General features: G+C 44.4%; 2 protein-coding genes and 1 long non-coding RNA gene across 7 annotated transcripts in view; 2 read left to right on the top strand and 1 right to left on the bottom strand.

Annotated features, from left to right (window-relative positions):
- Window positions 1-2,364: 2,364 nt before the first annotated feature.
- On the bottom strand, window positions 2,365-4,198 carry Gm51565. Its single transcript, XR_003947523.1, has 2 exons — window positions 3,789-4,198; window positions 2,365-3,166 (listed from the first exon to the last, which is right to left on the bottom strand). It is a non-coding gene; the product is annotated as a predicted gene, 51565 (long non-coding RNA).
- Ido1 (indoleamine 2,3-dioxygenase 1) lies at window positions 2,857-15,676 on the top strand. Of its 2 annotated transcripts, none has more exons than NM_008324.2 (10): window positions 2,857-2,968; window positions 6,381-6,476; window positions 6,597-6,716; window positions 8,188-8,306; window positions 10,217-10,231; window positions 11,936-12,035; window positions 12,818-12,935; window positions 14,018-14,069; window positions 14,464-14,612; window positions 15,052-15,676. In NM_008324.2, the coding sequence occupies exons 1-10, from the start codon at window positions 2,870-2,872 to the stop codon at window positions 15,405-15,407; spliced, it is 1,224 nt and encodes a 407-aa protein (NP_032350.1). In that variant the 5' UTR covers window positions 2,857-2,869; the 3' UTR covers window positions 15,408-15,676. The 2 variants fall into 2 exon arrangements, with proteins under 2 accessions (NP_032350.1, NP_001280619.1); NM_001293690.1 differs by lacking the exon at window positions 2,857-2,968 and adding an exon at window positions 4,143-4,407.
- Window positions 15,677-23,394: 7,718 nt separating this feature from the next.
- Window positions 23,395-25,712, top strand: part of Ido2 (indoleamine 2,3-dioxygenase 2) — a 44,523-nt gene continuing 42,205 nt past the window's right edge. Inside the window, exon 1 of one of the 4 annotated variants that reach the window (XM_030243378.1) lies at window positions 23,395-23,659. In XM_030243378.1, coding sequence (XP_030099238.1) covers window positions 23,561-23,659 — 99 coding nt within the window. In that variant the 5' untranslated portion in view covers window positions 23,395-23,560. The remainder of the gene's footprint in view (window positions 23,660-25,712) is intronic. The other 3 variants (XM_011242131.3, XM_006509046.4, NM_145949.2) reach the window with 3 other exon arrangements.

Genomic DNA, 25,712 nt, shown 5'->3' with positions numbered 1-25,712 from the left:
TTGGTGGTAAAAGCCTGGGGGATACCAGACATTCTGCCAAAAATTACATTAGTTTCTAAACTCACTCCCCTCCTAACTGCCAACTGGACAGAGTCTGGAGTCACCTAGGAGCCAAGCTTCCAAGCACACTCCCAAGGGATTATCTAGGTTAAGGTCAGCCTCGGAAGGGCACTGTAGTGTAAAGGATTGCTTTGACTGTGTTAATTGATGTGGGAAGATCCATTTTTGACTGTGGTCACTACTGTTGCCAGGGCAGGGCCCTGAGCTGTGCAAGACAGAGAAAGCTTTCTAGCTCACGATGAGGTCACGGGGAAGAGGTCAAGAGCAAGAAGGGGACCGTGTACGAGAGCACGGGATTGAGATGTTCTCCAGGAACCAGGTATCAGCAACACTCAGCAGGCAAAGCGCTGAGAACAACGTAGTTTCAGAAACCAAGAAGACAGGATAGGAAGACTGTAGTTTCAGATGTACGAAAAGGGGCAGGTCTTGGAGGATGTGACGTAAAACAGGACGAAGTATCTAAAGCATGTATGTGTGACATCATAGGTGGTCTGGAGGCACCTGGGTAAGCAGGCTGCAACTGGCTTTACGAACATGGCTCTTTGGAGCTGCTCCTGAGATTTTACCCAAGTCAGAATCTTCTAGAACTTCTTTCCCGTGTTTAGAAAGAGCACATTTTTCACTTGTCTTTGTTGTGTTAGAATCTTTGCTTTCTAGTAGAAAAGACAGGACCCCATGTACATGCCTTGCCCTATGTCATCCTTTGAGGATACAATAAAACTTTACGGCCCCACTTTTCACTTGGTTCCAAATCAATCAGCCCCATCTGTCACTCAGTTTACAAAGGCTTGACTCATTGCACCCTCTCTGCTGGGTTATTTTTGGTTTCGATTTTCCCTGCCATTGTTTTTTATAAGGAGCACATATTCTTGGAAACCTGACTGTTCAAAGAAAAGCCATCATAAACTAACAATGTCAGAGCTGCTCTAGACCTGTTCCAGAGCCATGGTTCATTAATTTGCTTCAAGAGCTAATGGTCTGTTTGATAAGCCTGCACATTGTCTTTTAATGTGCTATACGATTTTTTTAACCCTTTCTGGTCATCAAAAGGGATGATGTGGTTTCTGGTTTGGTTCGGTATTTCACAAGAACAAGTCATGGCTCTACAGAGCGAGACACTTTCTTTTATATATATATAAAAATATATATATTTTATTACGTATTTTCCTCAATTACATTTCCAATGCTATCCCAACAGTCCCCCACACCCTCCCCCCCACTCCCCTACCCACCCATTACCACTTTTTGGCCCTGGCGTTCCCCTGTACTGGGGCATATAAAGTTTGCCTGTCCAATGGGCCTCTCTTTCCAGTGATGGCTGACTAGGCCATCTTTTGATACATATGCAGCTAAAGTCAAGAGCTCCGGGGTACTGGTTAGTTCATAATGTTGTTGCACCTACAGGGTTGCAGATCTCTTTAGCTCCTTGGATACTTTCTCTAGCTCATCCATTGGGAGCCCTGTGATCCATCCAATAGCTGACTGTGAGCATCCACTTATGTGTTTGCTAGGCCCCGGCCTAGTCTCACAAGAGACAGCTATATCAGGGTCCTTTCAGCAAATGCTTGCTAGTGTATGCAATGGTGTCATCGTTTGGAGACTAATTATGGGATGGATCCCTGGATATGGCAGTCTCTAGATGGTCCATCCTTTTGTCTCACCTCCAAACTTTGTCTCTGTAACTCCTTTTATGGGTGATTGTTTCCAATTCTAAGAAGGGGCAAAGTGTCCACACTTTGGTCTTCGTTCTTCTTCAGTTTCATGTGTTTTACAAATTGGCGAGGCACTTTCTTAAAATTAATTAATTAATTAATTAATTAATTAAAAACCCATACAAAACAAAACAACAACAAACCCAAAATCCATTTCATCAAAGTGGACATAAACTTAGGAGTTCTCTGTACACCTTTACCAGAGTCTCAATTTTGTATTGCAAGGAATGTTTTTAGTTATTTGACGCTGCTCTTTACTTTTGAACACATTAGAGAATCTCCAGGTGGGCAGGGCTGAGAGCTTGTCAGGAGTCGGTCCCTGGCAGCCAGATAGAGTAGGAAAGGTGGACCACCTTCCAAGATATGGCTTACAAATCATGTGAAGAAGTGAACCCTCCATTAGCCTTAGCACAGACAAGAACCTAGGGAAGAAAACTAGGGGGAAGGGTCTGGTGATGATCCCCCTCTGTGCTACTTCTGAGGCTGACTCTCCTGTGTGTCCCAGGTTGTGTTTCAGAGCTGGAGAGACAAAACACTGACATTTAAAACAGGACATAAGTTCCCTCGTGTGAAAGCCAATAACGGACAGCTATTGCTAGTTCGGCTGTCTTTATTTTAAACCCAAACTCTGAACGTTTTCTAAAGCAAAATGCATTCTCCTGGTCACCTGTCCTCATGGTTCTTGTCATGTGAGTTGGGCACTTTGTGGCTTGAACACCCAATCCTCCTGCTGGGGTAACAGGTGGCCACCCAAACCACTGATGGGGTGGTTTCCAGGGCCGAGGCCTGAGTGTGCACTCGGTCACCATAATTGGCACTGGGAAGCTGAGGCCATCAGAGCCAACAGTTGATGTCCTTATGGGATAAATCTGATAAGAAACACAAATGTTTAGTTTCTTCATATGACGAAGAGAGATCCTTTGTGGTTTGGTTGTTTATCAAATTGCAAATACATAAAACAGAAAATGAAACTGTCCCAGGTGGAAGCCACTTCTCCCCGAGTATTACGTGTCAGCTGTGGGGTTTGGCTAAACCCTATAAGAGATGCTGGGACATTCCTTCAGTGGCCAAGTGGGGGGTCAGTGGAGTAGACAGCAATGGCACTCAGTAAAATATCTCCTACAGAAGGTTCTAGAAGGATCCTTGAAGACCACCACATAGATGAAGATGTGGGCTTTGCTCTACCACATCCACTGGTAAGAAAAGTGAAAATCTGCTTTGTCCTCATTATTTATCTCGACAGATGAATTTCTAAGTAAGCAGCTCTGTCTCAGGTTCTCTTAAGCGAATGAGTGATGTCAAATTCAGAGCCCACTTACAAAAAGGGAGCCTGGCTGCTCTTCAGTGTTTCTTCTTCTTCTTCTTCCTCAAAATCCAGCCCTTACTTTCTTAACCTGGAAATGTGAAGTGGTGAGGGAAGGGGCACATGAGAAGTCTTTTTAGTTTCGTGAAGGAAACGGGCTCATAGAAGGGAAGCCAGTTTGTCACAATGACTTTTCCAGCACGGTGTCCTGAAACAGCAACATTCAAATGCCCAGAGCCATAGAAACATTTCTCTTCTGAACCTTATCAAATGGATCGATCTGTGCTCCTCACTGATTTCAGTATATGAGATGATAGATCAAGCAACTTTTGTTTCATACTAATAATGCTTGTGGTTTGCCAAGCATAATCCAAAGGAAGGTATGAACAACCTTGATTGTGCTTTTGTGCAAGTTTTGGAATCCAAGTGCGGTGCATGTGGGGGAAATGCCTCGTGTCTCAACCAGGTACAGTGGGAAACAACTATAGTTCCATCACCCAGGAGTCAGAGGCAGGGGCATAGCCTCAAATTCAAGGCCAGACAGTCTTAAATAAAACAAAAGCTGAGAACGCACTGAACAAACAAAAATTATGTCATTAAATTGGACTGCAAAAACGCCACGCATACCAATTTATCATTCACATCTTCATTATCAACACTTACGGAAAATAGCAAAGAAGCAAAATACTCGTTTAGAGGTGCCCCATGCTCACCTAGTCTCACTAAGACCCGAACAGAGTAAGTAGTCAGTCGCACGTTTTGAGCTCGGGTGACTCTAGGACCCAGACGCAAAGAGCCATGGAGCCAGGAAGGCACAGATCTAGGGGCAGTGGGCTAGAGACTGGGATCAGATATGGAAAACCAAGGCAGTTCCCGGGAAGGCGAGGCACGGGTACACTGCAGAATTAAGGGTAGCAGCGAGCCTGTATCAGCTCGCCCAGCCGGGAGCGATCTGAAGCATGCACCCCGCAGTGCTCACGAGGAGCATCCTGCGCAGCTCCCATCCAATCCAGTGGCTTGCTGCTTGGGGCGGGACTACAGTTTAGCATGCAGCCTCAGGCTCTCCCGTCTTTGGGCACCAAGCCTGATATCCTTGCTACAAGTGTCCTGGCGCCTGCATCTTTGGGTGCCCTGGCGTGCCTGGTTTTGAGGTTTTCGTGTATCCGGTCACGAATGTGGAACTGACCACCTCAGGGTTTAGCGCTGCAGTTCTCAACCTTCTTAATGCTGAAACCTTTTCTAAAGTTCCTCATGTTGTGATGACCCCGGACGGTAAAATTATTTTCGTTGCTACGTCACAACTGTAATTTTGCTACTGTTTTGAATTGTAATGTAAGTATCTGTGTTTTCCGATGGTCTTAGGTAGTCCCAAAAAGAATGCAGCCTCAAAGGGGTCACGACCCACAGGTTGAGAAACACTGCTCTAACAGGAAGCAGCCCTAGGGGTGGGACATTAGGACAGCACTGGGTGTGGTTCCAAGTTCTGGAGTTCATCTGGGGACATTGCCTGCATCTATGTAGTATTTATTTGTGTCATGTGATAGTAAATATGAGATTCAGGAGATACCTTTATTTGGATTTCTTTTTCATTTGGGGTGGGGCTGAAGTTACGTATGGTAGAGGAAGTAGACACCACCTATATAGCAGTCCCCTCCGGCATCAATAGCTTCGCTTTTTTCTTTCTTTCTTTCTTTCTTTCTTTCTTTCTTTCTTTCTTTCTTTCTTTCTTTCTTTTTTTTTTTTTGGTTTTGGTTTTTCGAGACAGGGTTTCTCTGTATAGTCCTGGCTGTCCTGGAACTCACTCCGTAGACCAGGTAGACCAGGCTGGCCTCGAACTCAGAAATCCTCCTGCCTCTGCCTCCCAAGTGCTGGGGTTAAAGGCGTGTGCCACCACTGCCCGGCACTCCCTCCTGCAGCACCCTAGGTCCTAGACCCATGCTCCCAGTATTGGGGTGCCTATGTTCACGCAACTTGTACCTTACTTAAAATCCCCAAAGCACATGCACACTATGTGTCAGAGGAGCCCAAGACCCATTGAGTGTCTCTTTTACGTGACAAGGTGACCATTCTCTAATATATACACATACATATACATATCTGTTAAAGTTGCTAAGATTTATGGTAAGAATAAGTCTGTCTAAAATTGTGATAGGGAAAAAATGGCTACAAGTTAGAAAGATGGCTCAGTCAGTGTTATGCATGTAAGAGAATATTAATCCAATACCAAGAAGTCACATTTTAAAAAGCCAAAGCCAGGATTAGGTCGTGTACACTCAAAATACCAGTGGATCCTTAGGATTTGCTGGCCAACCAGGCTAACCTCATGGGTGGGCTCCAGAGCAGTGAGAGTCCTAGTCTCAAAAGTAAGGTGAGGGACATGTCTAAAGTTGTCCTCTGGCCTACACACAGGTGTACATGCATATACACACATACTCATACACTCACACACATACACACATGAACAAACATCCACACACATGCACACATGTGTACATACCCATAAACACACACACACACATGCACACCCACACACACATACACATTCACATGCATGTATATACATACACTCACACACATACACACATGAACAAACATCCACACACATGCATACATGTGCGTGCACCCACAAACATGCACACACATGTGCACACACACACATACACAGAATCTATCCTAGTTCTGCTGTTCTACCTCAAACTGCACAAGTTATAGCAACACCCCTTAAAGCTACCGTTAGGGTGGAAATGGTATTAAGTGACCAGTAATATCCTAGGCCCTTCAAGAAATATATTAGAAGCACAGTACAGCCTTAATTCTGAATGTTGGAAATGCTAGTTTGAGTTACAAATGAATTATTCACAAAGTAGCATTTGGACTTTTAAAATAAGTGACAGAAAGACTACTTCTTGGGCCATAAGAAATATAGGCATGGGTCTGAGTTCCTAATTTGCTGACAACCTTAAAGCCATCTCATTCTTTTTCCCACTCAAAAAATACCTGAGAAGAAAGAAAGTAACAGAAAATAAGAAAATAAGTAACAGAAAATAATGAAAACCGTAATCCCTGGGCTCCACAGAGAGGAGCCTGGTGTAAGACGGAGAAGCGAGAAAGGCTTCGGTAGAATTGTTGGCTGAATTTTGGCTCCTGCCAGAGCCTGGACTGGTCCTTCTAGACCATGTTTGTTGGGGGCCCAAATGGAGCTGGAGACAAGATAGACCGTCCATGGGGAAGCCTGAATTACTCTAAGTGACCTCCGTGAGCAATTCAAACAAAATGGTTTTATTGGATCTTATTTTCTCTCCCAGGTGGAGCTGCCCGACGCATACAGCCCCTGGGTCCTTGTGGCTAGAAATCTGCCTGTGCTGATTGAGAACGGGCAGCTTCGAGAAGAAGTTGAAAAGGTTTGAAAACCTGTACAATCGCCTTTCTGTGTGGTTTCTCCACATCTCAATCGTGGCTTTAAGGCCTACAGCATCCACTACCGGGGCTGAGGTTAGTCACATCTCTCCGTCTCTTCTCAGCTGCCCACACTGAGCACGGACGGACTGAGAGGACACAGGTTACAGCGCCTGGCACACCTGGCCCTGGGGTACATCACCATGGCGTATGTGTGGAACCGAGGGGATGACGATGTTCGAAAGGTTTGGAGACTTTCTGGTACTTCTCACATGGTGACTTTTCATTAGCATGAATGCAGATTCCAGCTTGCCAAGTGTCTGGGCTCGGAAGGTAACTCGGTGGTGGTGGAATGCACGCCTGCCACGCGGAAGGTCCCGGGTTTGAACCCTAGACCCATAAGAAGTTAAATACTAGAACTGTAGTATTATCATTGTCGTTTGTAATGCTGGCGGTGGGTGCTTCTGGAAGGAGGCACTACGGTTTGAACCTCAGGCCTTGTGTGTGTTAGGCTCCACTGGGCTTCCATTTTTAAAATTTGCATCAGGAGGAAAATAGAGCACTTCCTCACTGAATTATCATAATTACATTGTAAATATCTTTCATACAGTAGACAAGCATTTAATAGCTCGATGCAGACACATGCCCTGCTTTTTAAGTTTCATAACACTGTGAATGTTTTATAGTTACCATACAAATTTAGGTGGCACTCAGAATCACATGAAATCCACAAAGACTACATCTCCATATTTCAAGTCACAAAGGAATAGCATTGGTTTCTCAGTGCCTTTTGCCATATAGTGACAAGCGTGACTGATGCTTTCTTCAGATACTTTTATTGCCACATGCAGTTTAAAGACAGAGACACACATACAATCCACCCATGCAGTCAGCCAGCTCCTGGGGTACGGAGAGGAATAAGACAATCTGTGTAACCATGGGAGCACCCTGAACTTGGTTACACTCATCTATTAGCATCCAATTCTGCTTGTGAGTAACTGCTGTTTTGCGTATTGAGGCAGGGGTATCCGTATTAGCACAGGATCCAGAACTCACCTTGTATCCTGGGATGGCTTTGAAGTCTTAACTCTCTTGTATCATCCTTCCAAGTCCTAGGTTAGCAGGTCTACAAGGCACCAATGCCAAGTATTGTGAAGTTTACAGAAAACAGAATAAACATACAACGCTCTCTCTCTCTCTCTCTCTCTCTCTCTCTCTCCCTCCCTCTCTCTCTCTCTCTCTCTCTCTCTCACACACACACACACACACACATGAGTGTTTCTGTGTGCTCTGAGACAGCACTCTGCTTGTATTTCTCACGTGAGTCACATCCAGTGTCCTTAGCAAAGCCTACAAGTCCAGAGACAACTTGAGTTTTCCTTTCTCACTGCCACTAGCTAACATGGTGTCCTGTGGGACAGATGGGTAAAGGACAGAGTGAAAATAACACAGGGTCATTTGAAAATAAAACCTAAAGTCTCCTTATCTTATTTTCTTTCCTACCTGGGGGCCCAGCTATGCCCTGAACAACCAACATCTCAAACAGGAGTGTTGAACCACCGCCGGGATTATGTTATGAAACAAGGGAGAGAAAAATTACACATATGGGCTTCCAAGTGCTGTCTATGCTCCATAACAAGTTTGAACAGTGAGATGAGAAGAAAATATAGGATGTTTTAGTGGCTAAAAAAAATGACCCAGTTTGTTTTCAACTAGGTGCTGCCCCGCAATATTGCTGTTCCCTACTGCGAGCTCTCAGAGAAGTTGGGCCTGCCTCCTATTCTGTCTTATGCAGACTGTGTCCTGGCAAACTGGAAGAAAAAGGACCCCAATGGGTATGTGACCCCGAGCAAAAAGCAGATGCTGTTAGCTGGGCGAATTTATTCCTTAACTTTTGGCAACGCAGCTTCTGTTGTTGGTTATGGTTTGCTTGTTTGTTGGTTATAGATCGTTGTGTCTATAACTACGAACGTATTACCCGTGAGCTTGAGAGGAGCACCTGGGCGTATATGGGAAAATCCAGAGAGCCTTCGTGTGCACTCTGGAGTGTGCAGACTTCATAAAGCCACCGCCCAAAGCTAGCAACAGGAGTGTGTCAGTCACTCCAGAAAATACTTCCATGCTTCTTTTCATCCTATTCCTTCCTCTGCACCCAGAAAATACACTCTCGATTGTTGTTATTGGGTTAGGGTCTAGCAAGGTGGCTCAGCAGGCCAACGAACTTGCAGCACAACATTGTCAACCTACGTTTAACCCCCTGGACGCAAGTAAAAGTGAAGAATTGACTCCACAAAATTTCCCTCTGACCTCTACATGTGCGCCATGAAACACGTGCCCTCCACATCAGGCCCACAGAGAACGATAATATATTATGGTTTTTAAATTTTTAGTTGGTTTGTATTAAAATGTTAGTTGGGATATGAGGAGGGTTATTACTATTTTGTTTGTGTTTTGTTTTATTTGTCTGGCTTTTGACAATATCTTACCACATACCCCAAAGTGACCTTGAGCTTGTCTGTCCTCTGCATCAGTCTCCTGCTCTCTAGGATGCTGAGTGTGCACCACAACACCTGGCAAATTGGATTTCAGATCAATAAAAGCCATTGTCATCGCTATGGTTTCTATTGCTGTGATAGAACAGCCAGACTGAGAGCAACTTGGGAAAGAAAGGGTTTTATTTCACCTTGGTTGTAAGTTCGTCATCCAGGAAAGCCAGAGCAGTAACTCAGAGGGAACGTAGTAACAGGAACTGGAGCAGAAGCCTTGGGGGAACCCTGCTTACATGCTTGCTCTCTGTTCTCTCTATGGCTTATTCAGACAACTGAATGTGCCAATTGGAATACGGGCACCACCTCCACTGAGCTGGCCCCTCTCCCATCAATCATCAGCCAAGTACGGCTTGCCCACAGGCCAGTCTGAGGGTGGCATCTTCTCTAATGATGTCCCCTCTTCTAAAAACAACTCTAGCTTGTGTCTCGTAAACAAACATTCGCCAGCACAAGCATTGAATGTGGAATTCTTAATGTATGGTTTCCTTTCATTCGAGTACTTTTAAGAGTCCACAAACTTAATTTCCAGGGAGCAAGTTACATTCAAGAGGGCACACATCTCAGGGGGAGAAGCAGAAACGTGTGAGCTTTCAGGACAGCCTGCTCAGGAGTCAGCTAGTAATGGAACCTACAACAAGAAGAGGCTAACAGCCCTGGTAGCTTTAAGCTTGTCCCTGTGAGATGCAAGAGGCTAACAATAGTCTCTGTGGCTATCAGCTTGTATCTATGAGATGAAGTCTGCATATGGGAGTGTCTTGCTGTAGAAGGTAACTTCACAGTAACAGATGCCCCTGAGTGTGTGCTCTTTGATTACTCAATGTTTAAGCCGGTGTTTTTCAACCTGTGGGTTGTGACCCCATTGGGTTCACATATAAGATATCCTACATATCTGATATTTATACAACGATTTGATAACAGTAGCAAAATTACAGTTATGAAGTAGCAATAAAAATGATTTTATGGTTGGGGGATCACCATCACATGAGGAACTGTGTTAAAGGGTCACAGCATCAGGAAGGTTGAGACCCACTGGTAAGCAATCTTGAGAAATATAAATTCCATGTTTTTCTTCATTAAACCCACGTCTCAGTACTGATGGATCATAGTATACGAGCCAATTCTCAAATTCACCTGATTTGATAACTGTTTTTTCTCTCTTCCCAATTGGCACATTGTTTTGTGGCTGCTCTCCTAAGGCCCATGACATACGAGTAAGTATTTGGTTTTTTTTTTTTTAACATAAAAATTATGTTTCATCCAGAGTGAATGTAGGCTTACAGGATGTTCCAAATGATTAGATTTAGTAAGAAGGTAATTGAAATAATTATTTAAAAGACCAATATATGACTATGTCTGTAAGAAACTGTAGCTGTAGATTCTTGCCACCCTGCTATTTGCATCTGCATGTTTGAAACTTATATGAACAGATACGAAGAGTAGATGCCTCTATGCATGTGTGATCCAGTGACCTCTGTGACTAGATGTACTTAACAATGTCACCCAATAGACTTATGTCTGCTCTTTTAACCCAACCCTTACCATGTTTGATCTCTATTCTACACTTTATTAAAAGTTGGGGAACTGGGGCTGGAGAGATAGCTCAGCAGTTAAGAACACTGACTGCTCTTCCAGAGGTCCTGAATTCAATTCCTAACAATCACATGGTGGCTCACAACCATCTATAATGGGATCCGATTCCCTCTTCTGGTGTGTCTGAAGATAGCTACAGTGTATTCACATACATAAAATAAATAAATCCTAAAAAAAAAAAAAAGTTGAGGAACTAAGACATATGACACCAGTGTAATCTTACCTAGATGAAGTTAGGCTAAAAATATGGGTATAAATTTATAAAAGATAAAATCATGAGCACTGTTCAAACAGAATATTGAAAGGGGAATCCAGAAGACAGAGTGCTTGTCCCCTAAGGCACAGGGGTGGGAAGGAAGGTGTCGGAGGCACGGAGCTTCTGGAGTATTACCAGAGCTCGAGACCTCCTAGCTAGCACCACCGTAAACCATGAGGAGCTCAAATAAAACTGCGGGATAGGAAAAACACAAAGAGAACGGTTCCACAGGTCTCTGTTGGTGATGGCCAAGAGTTTGAGCAGTACCTTTAAGCAGTGAGCTTTCTGACACGGGGTCTCACAGTGGACATACAGTAGCATAGCCAGATTTAGAACCCAGGAATCTAAACCACTTCAAAATTCATAAGTACTCAAATTCTAAAGCCACCATTATACCAATGCCAAAACATCAGTAGAAAAGAAAAAAAAACAAACAAACCGGGGCTGGAGAGATGGCTCAGAGGTTAAGAACATGGACTGTTCTTCTGAAGGTCTTGAGTTCAAATCCCAGCAACCACATGGTGGCTCACAACTATCCGTAATGAGATCTGATACCCACTTCTGGTGTGTCTAAAGACAGCTACAGTGTACTTATATGTAATAAGTAAATAAATCTTAAAAAAAAAAACACAGAATCTAACCAGTGTGTGTGTGTGTGTGTGTGTGTGTGTGTGTGTGTGTGTGTGTGTGTGTGTTGGGGGTAAAGTGTGGACAGAGTTGAAAGAGAAATAAACTCAGGGCTTTGAGAATGTATTTGTGATAACATGCATACCTGTACAATGAATGGACACAGACCTGTTATCAGGTTTCTAGGCCTATGCTCTGGAATAAAATTCCAAGTATGAGCATGGCCTTACATGCATATGATCTTTAGACAATGCATTCAATATACTTGGTTTTCAGTGTTTTCAAATATATAGTAGAGACAGTAGGGTGGGCATATACCACTCTGGCACAGTTTGTTTGGGAATTCAAAAAGTACGAATAAATATACTGGGAAAGTATGTTTCCCTACAGATACAGTATTGGTTTTCCTACATTGTTTGCCAAATGTGACTGCTTTTCTTAGGAACATGGACATTCTGTTCTCATTTCCTGGTGGGGACTGCGACAAGGGCTTCTTCCTCGTCTCTCTATTGGTGGAAATCGCAGCTTCTCCTGCAATCAAAGTATGTCTGTTCCCTCTTAGCTGGGTTTCTTTCTCCCCCATTCATCTAAACAAAATTATGTAGAAAGTAAATCACAATAGCAAGGTTCACTTTACCCTGATTGAAGGTAGCATCAGGTCGTATAACTGGAGACAATACATGCTTTACTAAAAAAGACATTTTTTTTTTGGCACATCACCCTGAAATATAAAATCTAGGGGTGATGTATTTAGAATCAAATTTGAAATTTCAGCAAGAAATGAAAATCTTCAAAGGGATTTGTCATTAGTTTGCAGTGATGTAAATCCAGTTGCTCTAACTGGAAAGAGAATGGCAGCCTGCTGGGGGGTGGCTTAGTGGATGAAGTGCTTGCCCTGCAGTCTGGTCTCCTGACGGAAAAGCTGAGCACATTGACATTCACTTGCAAGGCCCGGAGGTGCTCCCTGGGACTCGGGAGGTGCTCCCTGGGACTCTCTGGCCAGCCAGGCAGCCTATTCAGTGAGCTCCTGGCCAGTGAATGGTTCTGTCTTATAGAACAAAGGATTAATGATTCTGGGTGTTAAGTTCAGGCCTCCACATGAGCACAAGCACATATGTGTGCACCCACCGGTGCATACAAATTCACCTGCATCATGTACATGCAATAGAAATGGAAACATAAACTTGATTTTCTGAGTAAGTCACAATTTATTTTGTGCCTATGTTTAATGCTTGCTAGAACACCTCTCTCTCTCTCTCTCTCTCTCTCTCTCTCTCTCTCTCTCTCTCTCTCTCTCCTTCATTTTTAAACTTTATTTTTAAAGGCAATCCCCACTGTATCCAGTGCAGTAGAGCGTCAAGACCTGAAAGCATTGGAAAAGGCACTGCACGACATAGCTACCAGTCTGGAGAAAGCCAAGGAAATTTTTAAGAGGATGCGTGGTGAGTATTGTTGGCAGTTCACATTCTGGGCTCACAGCCATTGGTGCCTGGTGTCTGATGCAAAGAGTTGCTGTCGAGGAAAAGGAAGGGCAAGGTACCTGCTGCTGGGTGTCTGTCTACCTCACTGCATCTTTAGGCTTCTTTGTGTAGTGCATCTAATTATTTCCATTTGCAGAAAAGAAAACCTAAGGTAAAAATAAAAAAAAAAAAATGACTTAAGGTTATACTACTGGCAAACGAGGAACCCAGAATTCCAAACTGGGTCTTGTTAACGCTGAGAAACTTTCTTGCCTGATACTAAAATCTATGAGGAAACCCATGGAAGGCAAAGGCAACTTCAAGTGTTGAAAAACCTAGATTCTAGTCTGACTTAATTCTGTTTCTTCACAAATCCACTCTGGGGATAACAGAGAAATGAACTGTTTCAAAACAGACTTAGAAACTCTACCTAACCAGGAAGTGTGTAAGAGTAATTTGGGAAGGAAATCTGCCTTCCTGCCTCAATTTAACAAGTGGGATTTTGTTTGTGAGTTTGAAGCTGCTGGTGGTTGCTTGTTGTGGGAGAGAACTCATCTACTCAAATGTTAGTGAGCTTTAGGAAGACTCATAAGAGGATCTCGTGGGGGCTCCTGTGTGTGTGTGTGTGTGTGTGTGTGTGTGTGTGTGTGTGTGTGTGTGTGTGTGTATGTGTGTGCATGTGTGCTTGTGAGTGTTTATCCGTGCTGCTGTGGGTGATGATGGAGCTCAGATGCTAAGAAAGGACATGACCACTGAGGTCCATGTCTAGCCCTGGTTTGTTTTTGCAAGCACTGCATGTGCTGTGCCAGTAAGCACAGAGTGATGCTATTCAGTGCTGACAGATTCATTTCGATGACAGTACTGTATAGGTGATATTACTTGGTCCCTTTGCAGACCCAATATGGAAGTACAGGAGAGGTAGTGAGTGGGACAGAAGAGAGTTGCGCTGCCCATAGAGACTTCCTGGGTTTGCCTGATGCCTTTATTAGAGTCTGTACTGAAGTTCGGACACTTGTCTGCAGTACGCCTGATGCTGCTTTGTACCTACTCCCATCTTTTCACAGACTTTGTGGACCCAGACACGTTTTTCCACGTTCTCCGCATATATCTGTCTGGGTATGTATTCCGAGGCTTGACTTTATTTTCTCAACTCATAGAAAGAACAGACTAGATCCCATTAGCTGGCCTCCGGGATTCTTTGTGTTGAGATAAAAATTTGTATTGCTCACACCCATGTTGTAGAGAAAAAAAGCACAGGCTTTTCTCTCTGGTGATTCTTGGCCAGGGAGGCCCTGGGACGGGAGTGGGAAAATGATTCCGAGCAAACAGAGAGAATGGTCTGAACCAGAGTGGAGCAAGGCTCCCCTCAGAAAGAACGTCAAAACTCCCTCAGAACTGTGTTACTATTTTTATGAACTTGAGTGACAGGGTGGGTGGAAGAGCCACTTCTTCTATAAGATCTTCTACCTGGTAACTAATCCAAATGATTTTTCTTTCCTTTTTCATCTAGCTGGAAATGCAGCTCCAAGCTGCCAGAAGGTCTGCTGTATGAGGGGGTCTGGGACACCCCAAAAATGTTTTCAGGGGGCAGTGCAGGCCAGAGCAGCATCTTCCAGAGTCTTGATGTCCTTCTGGGAATAAAACACGAGGCTGGCAAAGGTAGGTGGGAATGGCCATGTGTCCTTTCTTTTCATCTAACAGAACTATATCTTAATGCAGGTTAAGGATCCTCCCGGGCAGAAGTGTTGCAAACTCAAAGGCATCGTGTGCTACCACCCTGAAATCCTGTCCAGTAAAACCAAGTAAAGGAAGAGCGAGGGAGTCACGGAGGCGTGGGGGGAGGGGAGACAAGGAAGGATAACAAAGCAAAACCAAGCAAAATGTGGTATTAGGAAACTGTTACTTATTCTGTCTTCAGGACCAATAGGAGTCTAAAGGAACAGGCATTGCTAGGAGCAAGCTGTTTAGCCTGGCCTTTGCTTCAAAGCCTCCTATGGTGGCTATGATCACCCAGCCTTCCAGACCTTGCCCTCTTTCTTTCCTAGCCGAGGAAGGCCTTTCTTCCCCCAACCCCTTACCTGTCTTTGTTTTGCTGTAGAATCTCCTGCAGAATTCCTCCAGGAAATGAGAGAGTACATGCCTCCAGCCCACCGGAACTTCCTTTTCTTCTTAGAGTCAGCTCCCCCAGTCCGTGAGTTTGTCATTTCAAGACACAATGAAGACTTGACGAAAGCTTATAACGAGTGTGTGAATGGTCTGGTCTCTGTGAGAAAGTTCCACCTCGCAATAGTAGATACTTACATTATGAAACCTTCGAAGAAGAAGCCCACTGATGGCGACAAGTCGGAAGAGCCCTCAAATGTGGAAAGCAGAGGGACTGGGGGTACGAATCCCATGACTTTCCTAAGGAGTGTGAAAGATACAACCGAGAAAGCTCTTCTGAGTTGGCCTTAGTGTAGCAAGCTCCACTTCTATCAGGGCACAGAAAACACCTTCATCCTGTCATAGCTCATTAAATCAGATCCACCAAGTAAGACTATAGAATAATTTGCCTGTTGTATATTATGTAGATTTCAAAAATCATCTGTGCATTCCCTGTAGGAAAATAATCAAGCTGAACTATTTAATGATATTAAAATGATATAAGAAATAATATAAAATATATTTATGATTGAAATACAACAATGAGACCCAGTAAATAAAAGTTATTGTGAAGTTGACTAACTCTTGTGTCCTTTGTAGCGATAATTAAAGATTCCTCCAATGGATATCTACTTACCAGGGCTGAGTCCTGTAGTTCCAAAATATTTATACTATGCTTTCTCATCTTGACTATCTCGTTAGTCTGAATTATCAACACACAAGAAGCTTTGGGCGCCAGACTATTGTTTGCCAGCCTTAGCAAATATCTCAGGAATGGATATGTAAAAGAATAAATGAGTTGTGAAACCAATCATGGGGTGAAGAACAATGAAGAGTGCACCTTTGTGGTGGTCTGAATGAGGACTGTCCCCCATAGGTTCCCATATCTGGACACTTGCTTGCTGGGTGGTGGCACCATTTAGGGGTGGTTATGGACTTTAGACAGTGTAGCTTTGCTGTCTGAAGTGGACTTTGAAGGTATAGAGCCTTGTCTTACTTGCAGTTGACCGTGGTTAAACCAGTCAGCTTTTTGCTTCGGCTGCCTGCTTCAATGCCTTCCCAACTCTTACAGACACCCTCTCTGGGGACATAAGCCCCAATAAACTATTTTTTACATAAGTGGCTTCAGGTCATGGCACTTCACCACAGAAACAGAAAAGTAATAATCTCCATAATGCAGCTTCTCCTGAGAGCCTGGGTTATTGGCACTCACACTCTAACATGAGTTGATTTCATATGGGATCCTGTAGTGGTAAGTCAAGAGGAATTGAAGCAGAGTATAGTGGCTTGTGCCTGTAATCCCAGTGCAATGGCACAGAGCTAACACTCCAATACCAAACTCTGAAGCTCCATGGCCTGCGTCCTGATTTTGTTCTGGGACTGAGGGTGCTGTAAAATAAAATAGTCTTTTATAGAGAAAATAGTTATTAATTTCCTTAACCTACATGATCTGCTTTGTACATCTAAACCCATTAGCAATGATTTGCCTTCCGACACAAAGCAGATTCAAGCATACAGCAGGTCTTTAAGTCGTATTTATTCAAATGGACAGGTTATGTTACTTATATTAGAAGTCCTAACCAACAAAAGGCTAGCTAGCATCTGGTCGAGAGTGAGTGTGCGTAGAATTACTATCAAGGTTACCAGCACAATGACTTCAACGACAGAAGTCCTTTTGAATTTCGATTTTTTTCTTTTATTGGATATTTTCTTTATTTACATTTCAAATGTTATCCCCATTCCAGATCTCCCTTCCATAAACCCCTCCCTCCCCCTTCTTCTATGAGGGTTGCTCCCCCACTCCCCCACCCACCCACTCCTGCCTTCCCATCTTGACATTGCCCCTACACTGGGGCATCGAACTCCCTCAGGACCAAGGGCCACTTCTCTCACTGATGTCCAACAAGGCCATCCGCTATCACATATACAGCCAGAGCTATGCGTCCCTCCATGTGTACTCTTTGGTTGATGGTCCAATCCCCGGGAGTTCTGGGAGGTCTGGAGGTTGACACTGTTGCTCCCCCCATGGGGCTGCAACCCCCCCCCCCAGCTCCTTCAGTCCCTTCTCCAACTCCTCCATCGGGGACCCAGAGCTCAGTCCAATGGTTGGCTGTGAGCATCCTTCTCTGTATTTGTAAAAGCATGAAGTATTTTTACTGGACATCCATTAGTCCTCCAGCTCCTCTTTTCAGGCAAAAGAAGAACCAAGTCTCTAATTTAGTTTGACTTTACATTGTAGACAGTGCAATTTAGGAAAAATGAATGCCAGAATTACCCATCTTTTGATGAGAATACCCTTCGGAGAATCAGAGAATATTATACTCTGGACCCTTCCCTTCTCCAAGGATGGGTGTGGACTGGGCCTTGATCACGTTCATAGAACCCGCCTCTAACTGCTCAAAAGTGATGCGATGAAGTCATTTTTCATTTATCCAAAACAAAGGGGGTAACTTTTTTTTTTTTTTACCAGCAAAACGTCTTTGTTTTGCTGAGTAAACTATTTGAATAAAAGCTAAATAATCAACCTCAAAATATAAACAATAAGTAATTTAGACCTAAGTGACTCTCCAGTAGTCAGAAGGAAAGCTCACAAGGGTGGTTAATGGTGGCCCAAAAGTAACCCAGGGAGATAGATCTGAAGTGTACAGGAACCCTAGTACAGGAAGACATGGGAGGAAGTTGCAGATGCATTTGAGAGACAGTCCAAGCTGGTACTTATTAGGTGGCTACTGCAGTGTAAGAAATGTTCCAGCAATAAATGGCAATGCCCTGAAGTGTGGCAGAGGATTGGAAACAGAGCATTGTCAGTGCAGAAGGGTTAGGGAGACTGATAAACTGCTGCTTTCAGAGGTGGCTTTCAGGTCAGCTCCAGGAGGTCAGGAGGCACTGGTGTGTGCAGGAGGCACTGGCCTGCAGGCTCTCCTAGTTTACCTGATGTTCCTTTGTCTTTATATCTTCATACTTCAGAGCAAGAGAACTAGTTAGGGTCATTACCAAGCCCCATCAATCACATCTAAGTTTCTGAGAGACACCGCCCACCAAGATCTGAAGGAGGTAACAGTTCTGTTCTGGATAGGAAGTGGGAGGTAATCACTTCCATTGCAATCTGTCCCTAAGCAGAGCGCCTGCTGAGCCAGGCCTTCAGCTAGTGGCTGTGGCTCTCATGTATTGCTCCTGCCTTACTTAGAAGATATCTAGTAAACTACATGAGCTGAGATATTTTCTGTGAAACCACTGGTTCTCAACCTTCCTAACGCTGCAACCCTTTAATACAGTTCCTCCTGCTGTGGTGACCCCGTCCATAAAATTACTCTATTGCTAATTCATAACTGTAATTTCGCTACTGTTATGAATCATAATTCTGATATTCAGGATATCTGACAGGTAACCCTTAAAGGGGTCATGACCCCACAGTTGAGAACCACTGCTCTAGAGAATACAAGGGACAATGTCCAGCAGATGGATGGTCTGTGGGCCTGGAGATAGGGCAACACAACTGAAGCCCAGAACTGCTAGCAGCCAGGCTAGAGAGGATTGCAGAGGTCTTTGATGAGATCGGAGAGGGAAGGTGAGAAGTTAGGCCTGAATTGTGCAGCTCCAGAAGATGGCTGGTGATGGTCTAGACCAGATTTGACATCCTGGCTTTATTGCTTATAGGACATGTGACACCTGGCTTTGTTGTGACACATCTGAGCTGCAGTGTCCTCCTCAGAGGAGATGTGGGGGGAATGACACCTGTGACTGACTCAGTTGTGTTGGGAGTTAAGTGGGTTCTTGGTAGGTAGTTCTGACCATAGGACTTAGCAAAAGGCAAACCGGTGATTGTTAGATATGAGTTGTTGTCAAGGAGGAGGTTAATATAAAGCAGGAAGGAATAGCTATTGAGAGGGAAGGTTAAACACAAGAGTAACCACAGTGCCAGATGTCTGAACATCTAGTCAAGGAACTGGCCACTTAAAGAATTTTTAGCTGTTAGAACAGCTTGAGCCTTTGACCCTCAGCGTAGGTTGCTTCTTGGATGTCTGGGAACAGAACCCCATTAAACATGAGAACAAAGAAGCAATAATAAAATGGGAAAGAACACTCAGTGCTGCCTGGGCTGAGTCTTGGGTCATTTAGATTCAGAATTCATCAAGTTAGAAACTGAAAGTGTAGCTGATGGTTTTACAAGTCAACCTAGGAGTGGTGCCCTACAATACTCATTTCTGAATGTGTTTTCTTCATTTCCTAAAAATTCACTAGTCCAGTTCTCAAAGATCCAAATTTGTGCTCTACAAGGAGTGAAAGCCTTGTTGTGTCATGAACCTTCTCATGACTACTGTGAGTCCTGAAAATGCAGATTCTGGAACCCAAGGAGGAATATTTCTACACATGGTCAACTTAACTAACTTCTAAAAGATAAACAAAACAGACACCAGAAGTGGGTTTGGTGTGGTTTGTTTGTTTGTTTGATTGATTTTACAGTGTATCCCTTGGTTTCCTACTGCTGGTTTAAGTTTTTGGGGCCCAGTCTAAAGTGTTAAATCAAGGTGGGGAATGGAAGTCTGTGATAATCATGTCTATCCCATGGGAGGCCCTGGATTTGATATACAGTATAAAGGTCCATGATTTGCTGAAGAATGACACCCCAGACTCAAATGATATGTAAACACAAAGAGTGTTTTATTCTGCAGAAGTCCAGCATGCTGGGGTCTCCCATTACCAAGACAGAGAGACAAACAAGTGAGCTCACAGACTCAATTCAAAGCACATTGGAGTTCCAGGGTAGATGAGCTTTGTCTTACTCTATCTCTAGACATTCCAGAACCATTATGCGGCATTGAAGGCTGGAGCCTGGGGGTTTTCTATTAGTAATTGACTTGCCTGGGCTTGCTTGGACTTGCCCAGTTCTTAGTCCTAGTCTCCTTAACAGCCTAATCTCTCATGGAATCAGTCTAGCTTTATCAACAGCACAAGAGATGTAAATAAGTAAATAACATGGCTCATCATAGCCAGGCACAGTGGTCTGCACTCTAGGTCCTTGTTATAAACTTGTGACCTCTACAGTGAGAATGAGACATGGTTCACCCAGAACATCTCTTCTGTTCCTGATGCTGGGCTTGCAAATAATTTCAGATACAAAGCTGGGTTAGGTATGGGTTTTGTAGTGGAGAAGGCTAAAAGGAAACACCAGGTGGACACATTAGTGATGATGAGACCAGGGAGACCCTGACAGGATAGGATGGACAGGTAAGCTGCTTAGGGAATGTTGATAGGAAGGAACAGTTCTGCCAAGAAAATCATGGGAAGATCTGAACTGGGATCCTTCTTTCTTAAGAGAAAAGGAGAATTCCGATACGGGGACAAGCAAAAAGCATCTCAGAGACAGGAGAGCTGGGAGCAGACAGACAAAAGAAAGGAACCAGACTCTGGCTGTTTCTAGGGCAGCTCATTGGTTTTTGATGACTTGAACCCAGCTAGAAATGGGCACCTTTGAATGCAAGGTCCAAGGAGCACGGGCTTTTATTTCACGCAACGTGATATTCACAGACCCCCCCCCCAAAAAAAACAACATGGCTGTGGACCTCAGAGCGACATAGTCAAGTCTGGAGATCAGAAACCAAGGCTAGAATTGGTGGTTACAGGTAGAGCGCAATGCCTAAGGACACCAAAGTAGAGGACATCAGAAGAGCACACCAAGAGCCCCTGGGTATTCAGACTCAGTGTACAAAGTGTCAGAAAGACGCAGTCAGCACAGAGAAAAGAAAACCGGAAACATGGTGGGAGAGAGAACACGCTGAAAGGTGGCGCTGCCTATTTGAACCCCACCACTTCTCTCCTGATTTCTCAAGTGCTCAGCACAATGTCTCTGGGATAAACATTGTTATTCCTGGAAATGTGAAAACAGGTGTGGAATTTTAACCCTCTCCTCAAAAGGCCATACAAACAACTACAGGCTACAGAGCAGATTCCTGCCTGAGTTTACAGTGGGCAGGTCCTGAGCCATGAATCCCGGGTGAGTGTTGATACCAGCAGCCCAGGCATCACGTGACAAATCATTGGGCTCCCAAAAATCTTGGTTTACTAACATGACACTTCCTAATTTACTCATCTAGTCTATATTGTCCCTTTCAGTTCTTGTATGCGATGATTTGATGGCTTTATAACGTCAAGGACAATTCTTGAGAGGACAGAGAGGGAATCAATGAAAATAACGTGGATAGAACTGTAAAGCAATGGCGATTGAAAAAAAAAAAAAAGAAATAAAAAAGAAAGGGCTTGACTTCTCTAAGGGATGGTGGAGGAGAAGGCTTATTGTAGGCAGACTTCGGGACATCTGGGAGAGTCCAGACTGAATATAACCCTGAGTTAGGTCATCTGAGGTGAAGGGGGAAAGGAAAGGAGAGAGCCAGGAGGGTCAAGAGTAGACAAGAATGAGCAAGTAACCAAAATAGTTGGATTATATAGGGAAGCACAACCTAGCCCCTGGGCTGGAGAAGTTTAAGGTAGGGGGCAAGGTATGCCAGCCATACCCTATAACAGGTAGAGTATGGACTGAGGGATTCTGTGAGAATGTGGCAGCTAGGTCCTCTTTGAAATGTTAAACAGGCCACCCCTAGTGCAATGTCTACTTTCAAAAGCTTACTCTGGAACAGGAGACATGCTCTCCCACGCACAGGGGAAGCCTTCTACTTGACTCTCCAACATTTTCATGTCCAAAGGAAACTCCAATTCCCAAACCCAAACTCCCAAGGCAGTCCGAAGATCCAGAAATGAGTTCAGCCTGGCCTGTTAGGAGGACTCCTCGGGAATTTGTGAAGCTGGCTTCCCTGGACCAAAAGGAGTCATTTCCCTTCCCTCCGGCAGAAGGGACAGGTGACATCCTGTCAGTATACAGAAGCCCATGCTGACCTCCAGGCTCCCTCAGTATCTGTTACAAGAATCTGTTACACGTTTCAAAGCCCAATGCAGGCACCCCAGCCCTTCCCACCTCCTCCTCTACCTTCTACCTCCTCCAGCTCACGGGCTTCTCTTCCCCCAGCTGCTCGTCCTTATAACCCAGCTAATCTCACCACTCTTTGCTCCTGTTCACTATGCCCGCTCTCTGCTCTCTATCTCCAGTCATCTCTGCTCTCTTACAGACAGCCCTGGCCATGCCCAGTCTGCTGGCCATGTTCAGTCTGCCTTTATTTTTATTTTTATTTTTATTTTCTTTTTCTGCTCCAAACTCTTCCAGATGCCTTTGGATATTTTCCCTCTCATATCTGAAAAAAGAAAGAAAGAAAAAGAAAAAACATAAAGCAAAAGCAAGAAAAAGAAACCTTCCCCTTCATCATACCATAGAGAGGTCATATTGGCAATGTCTTTACTGTAACTTCATTGTATACAAATGTCAACTTGTCAGCCCTGAGATCTTATATATACAAATAACACCAAACAGACTGAGAAGACTGTACTCCTATATTTATATGTGTTAGTTAGAAGGCAGCTCGTTTCCAGACAGATCATGCCGGGCCAGCACAGTTCCACGAGGAGCGATTTTTTTGGATGGGGGAAGAAAGTGAAGAAGAGGAGAAAGAGGAAAAGGGGGTGAAGGGTCGCGGTCTCAGTCTTTTATTTGTGCCATGACATAGATGCCAGGTAATGAATGATGAATGATGCGCACAGGTGAAGCATAGGCCTGCCTGGAGTGTATGGTGGTTGCCATGGCAACAGACCCAAGAGGGTCCTTGTCGCTTAGGGATGATGTCATAGCTGGATTCCGAGGCTGGTTGTAAAGCAGTTTCTGATGCTAACAATACATATATATGTAATGATAACAAAGAAAAAGAGGCCATGAATTTGAAAGGAAGGAAAGAAGTTAGGAAGGAAGGAAGGAAGGAAGGAAGGAAGGAAGGAAGGAAGGAAGGAAGGAAGGAAGGAAGGAAGGAAAGAAGATGGGAATTTGGAGAGATGAAAGGGAAGAATGATATAAATACATTTTAATTTCAGCAAATAAATACATTTTCAAAGATAAAAAGCCAATAAAGAGAAACCCTGTCTCGAAAAAACAACAACAAACCAAAAACAAACAAACAAACAAGCCAATAAAACTGACTCCTAGTTTAGTCATTTTGATACACTGTCAGAATCCCTCAGGAACCAAACTCATGTTGAGTATGGATCTGCACAGCCATAGCTGAGAGTTAAGTTCGTGTCTCCCACTTTGTCCCTGGATTTAACAGCCCCTTTCTCATACTTTATGAATGAGAAGGGAAAGGGGGTGGGGGCTTCTCTTGGAGTCAGCATTTTAATTCCTAATCTTCATTGTTGACTTACTACTTGGCTTTCTTTCAGAATAAATTTGCGGCCATCCTGGAGTTCAACCTCAGGGCAAGGTTCTCCCCTACCGCTGAAGCACCGCACAAGTACAACCACACAGAAGACACAGCTGGAAAGCTCCCTGGCCTGGGCATTCCTCTGGGGCAGAGACCTCACGCGAAAATATGGAGCCTCAAAGTCAGAGCATGACGCTGGAGGTGCCGTTGTCCTTGGGGAGATACCACATTTCTGAGGAATATGGCTTTCTCCTTCCAAATCCTCTGGTAAGGATTGGCTTGTCCTGGTCAGCACATGTGTCTGGATTGTTAGTCTTTACCTTATGTGGTTATTGGAAGGTTCGGTATAAGTCACCAGCTGGAGGAAGAGTGGGAATACAGTCCTGTGAGTCCCGGAAGAGCAGAGGCAACTGCTACTGGGGACAGCACAAAGCCAGTGGTCCCCTCCCCCCAGCCCCCAAAGTTTCCTTAAATCTATGGTAGTTAGCACTGACTAATCAGAAGCAAAGGTGCTATCAGAGAGGAGAGACTGGATGGAGACATGCCCTAAGGACAATTAGAACCCTATAACTACAGCAAAGAGTGGACATGCACACAACCACATGGTGTGACACAGAATAATGGAGTGGCCCCACTGTATATCCACTCTGCTTTGGAGACAGGTTCGCCATGCATCCCAGACCTAAGCAGCCAAAGGGCTTAGCCTTCTGTGTTGATGCAAACCAGTTTATCTTACTTGCTGGTGACAGCAGAGATAATGGGAGACCTGCAATGTTTTTAGAGCCAGTAAGAAGATTAGATGTTATCGGGAATTTCCGATACTCGTGAGGAATGTTGGAAAACAAGCAGGCCTGACTTTCAGTCCAACTGCACAGCAGTCTCTAGTATACCTGCTCTTGTTAAGTGTAGTCTGGGCTTGGGAGACATATGCCGGCAAAGTGCTAGTGGCAAAGCCCATGCTTTTGGCATCTTTTAAAAACTGACCGTACCTAAGGGAGGGTGAAGGCCACTGAGTTAAAAGTCCAGGGACCCGATGTTGCAGTCGCGGTAACTGCTGATCAGCACCAACTCACCTAGTTCCTCTCTTACTTGTGATTAAAAATATCAGGGTCTCAAACACCTATCACAGTGAGACTCTTGTTGTTTTGAAACAGAGAATATTGATTTATGTAGCCCAGGCTGGCCACTTGCCTCCACTTCCTTACTGCTGGGACCATAGCTGAACTCCCACAGCAGATCCTTTTGTGTTGAACGGTACTGGAGGGATCTAATTGAAGAGAACTAAGTTCTCCACAGAAAGATGTCAGCTACGACATCGGTCATAGACATCTGCAAGCTGTCCAGGTTAGGGGTTAGTCATTAGAACCAGGGCCAGATCTCACAGCTTGAATCAAGCCAGGCCTTCCTGCTGCTCTCTCACGGACAGTTAGGAAGCAGACTGTACTCTGACATGATAGCTTGCAGCCGACGGCTCCCGGCTCCTCTGTGCTCCTTGTCACGCAGGCCCTGCTATAAACTAAAGTGTCTGACATGACTTCCTGGTGCCTCGTAAAGTTATTAAAAGTCAGATTTCTCCTTTGTTCTCGGAATTGGTTCGAGAGCCCTCAGGGGATTTGCTGAGGGTGTGTGTGTGTGTGTGTGTGTGTGTGTGTGTGTGTGTATTCTAAGAGTGCTTCCCTAAAAGGGTCCTCTGTACTGTCAACGGATCTTTCATAGTCTCTCTCTCCCTGTCTCCCTGTCTCTCTGTCTTTCTGTCTCTCTGTCTCTCTCTGTTTCTGTCTTTCTGTCTCTGTCTGTCTGTCTGTCTGTCTATCTCTGTGTGTGTGTGTGTATTTTGAAGGTAGGAGGATCTGAGCCTGAACTACACACAGCTAGATCCTGTGACTCTGTCTCAAAACAGAGACACAATCAAACTCTCAACTAATCGAAACACCACAAGGCACACTCCATTCTGGGTGTGTGGTCTCAGTCCAGCGTATTCCCATCCTTCCAAGTTTACAGGAGAGGAAGGGCTGATGGCAGATACACCCTTGTCATTACTGGGCATGTGTCCTGAGTTTGGAAAGAGAACACTGCCAAGCAGGGGAACGAATATCAGGGCAGGCCATAGCTCTGGGGCTTTCTGGGCTGCTTTCCTCTTTGTAAATACTGGGACCAGGCAGACATACAGATAAGACACAATAGCAACATCAAGTTTCCCCCCTATTTGTTAGAAAGGTTCTATGGTATGGTGTGATGGATGGGTACCCCTTAAAAGAGGTCCCTAGTGCTGTTCACACAGAAAGGAAATATTCCCTGTCCCACCCAGCTACTCATTTAT

This window comes from Mus musculus, chromosome 8 (genome assembly GCF_000001635.26).
Source record: "Mus musculus strain C57BL/6J chromosome 8, GRCm38.p6 C57BL/6J".
NCBI lineage: Eukaryota > Metazoa > Chordata > Mammalia > Rodentia > Muridae > Mus > Mus musculus.
This window is presented reverse-complemented; position numbering and strand designations above follow the sequence as displayed.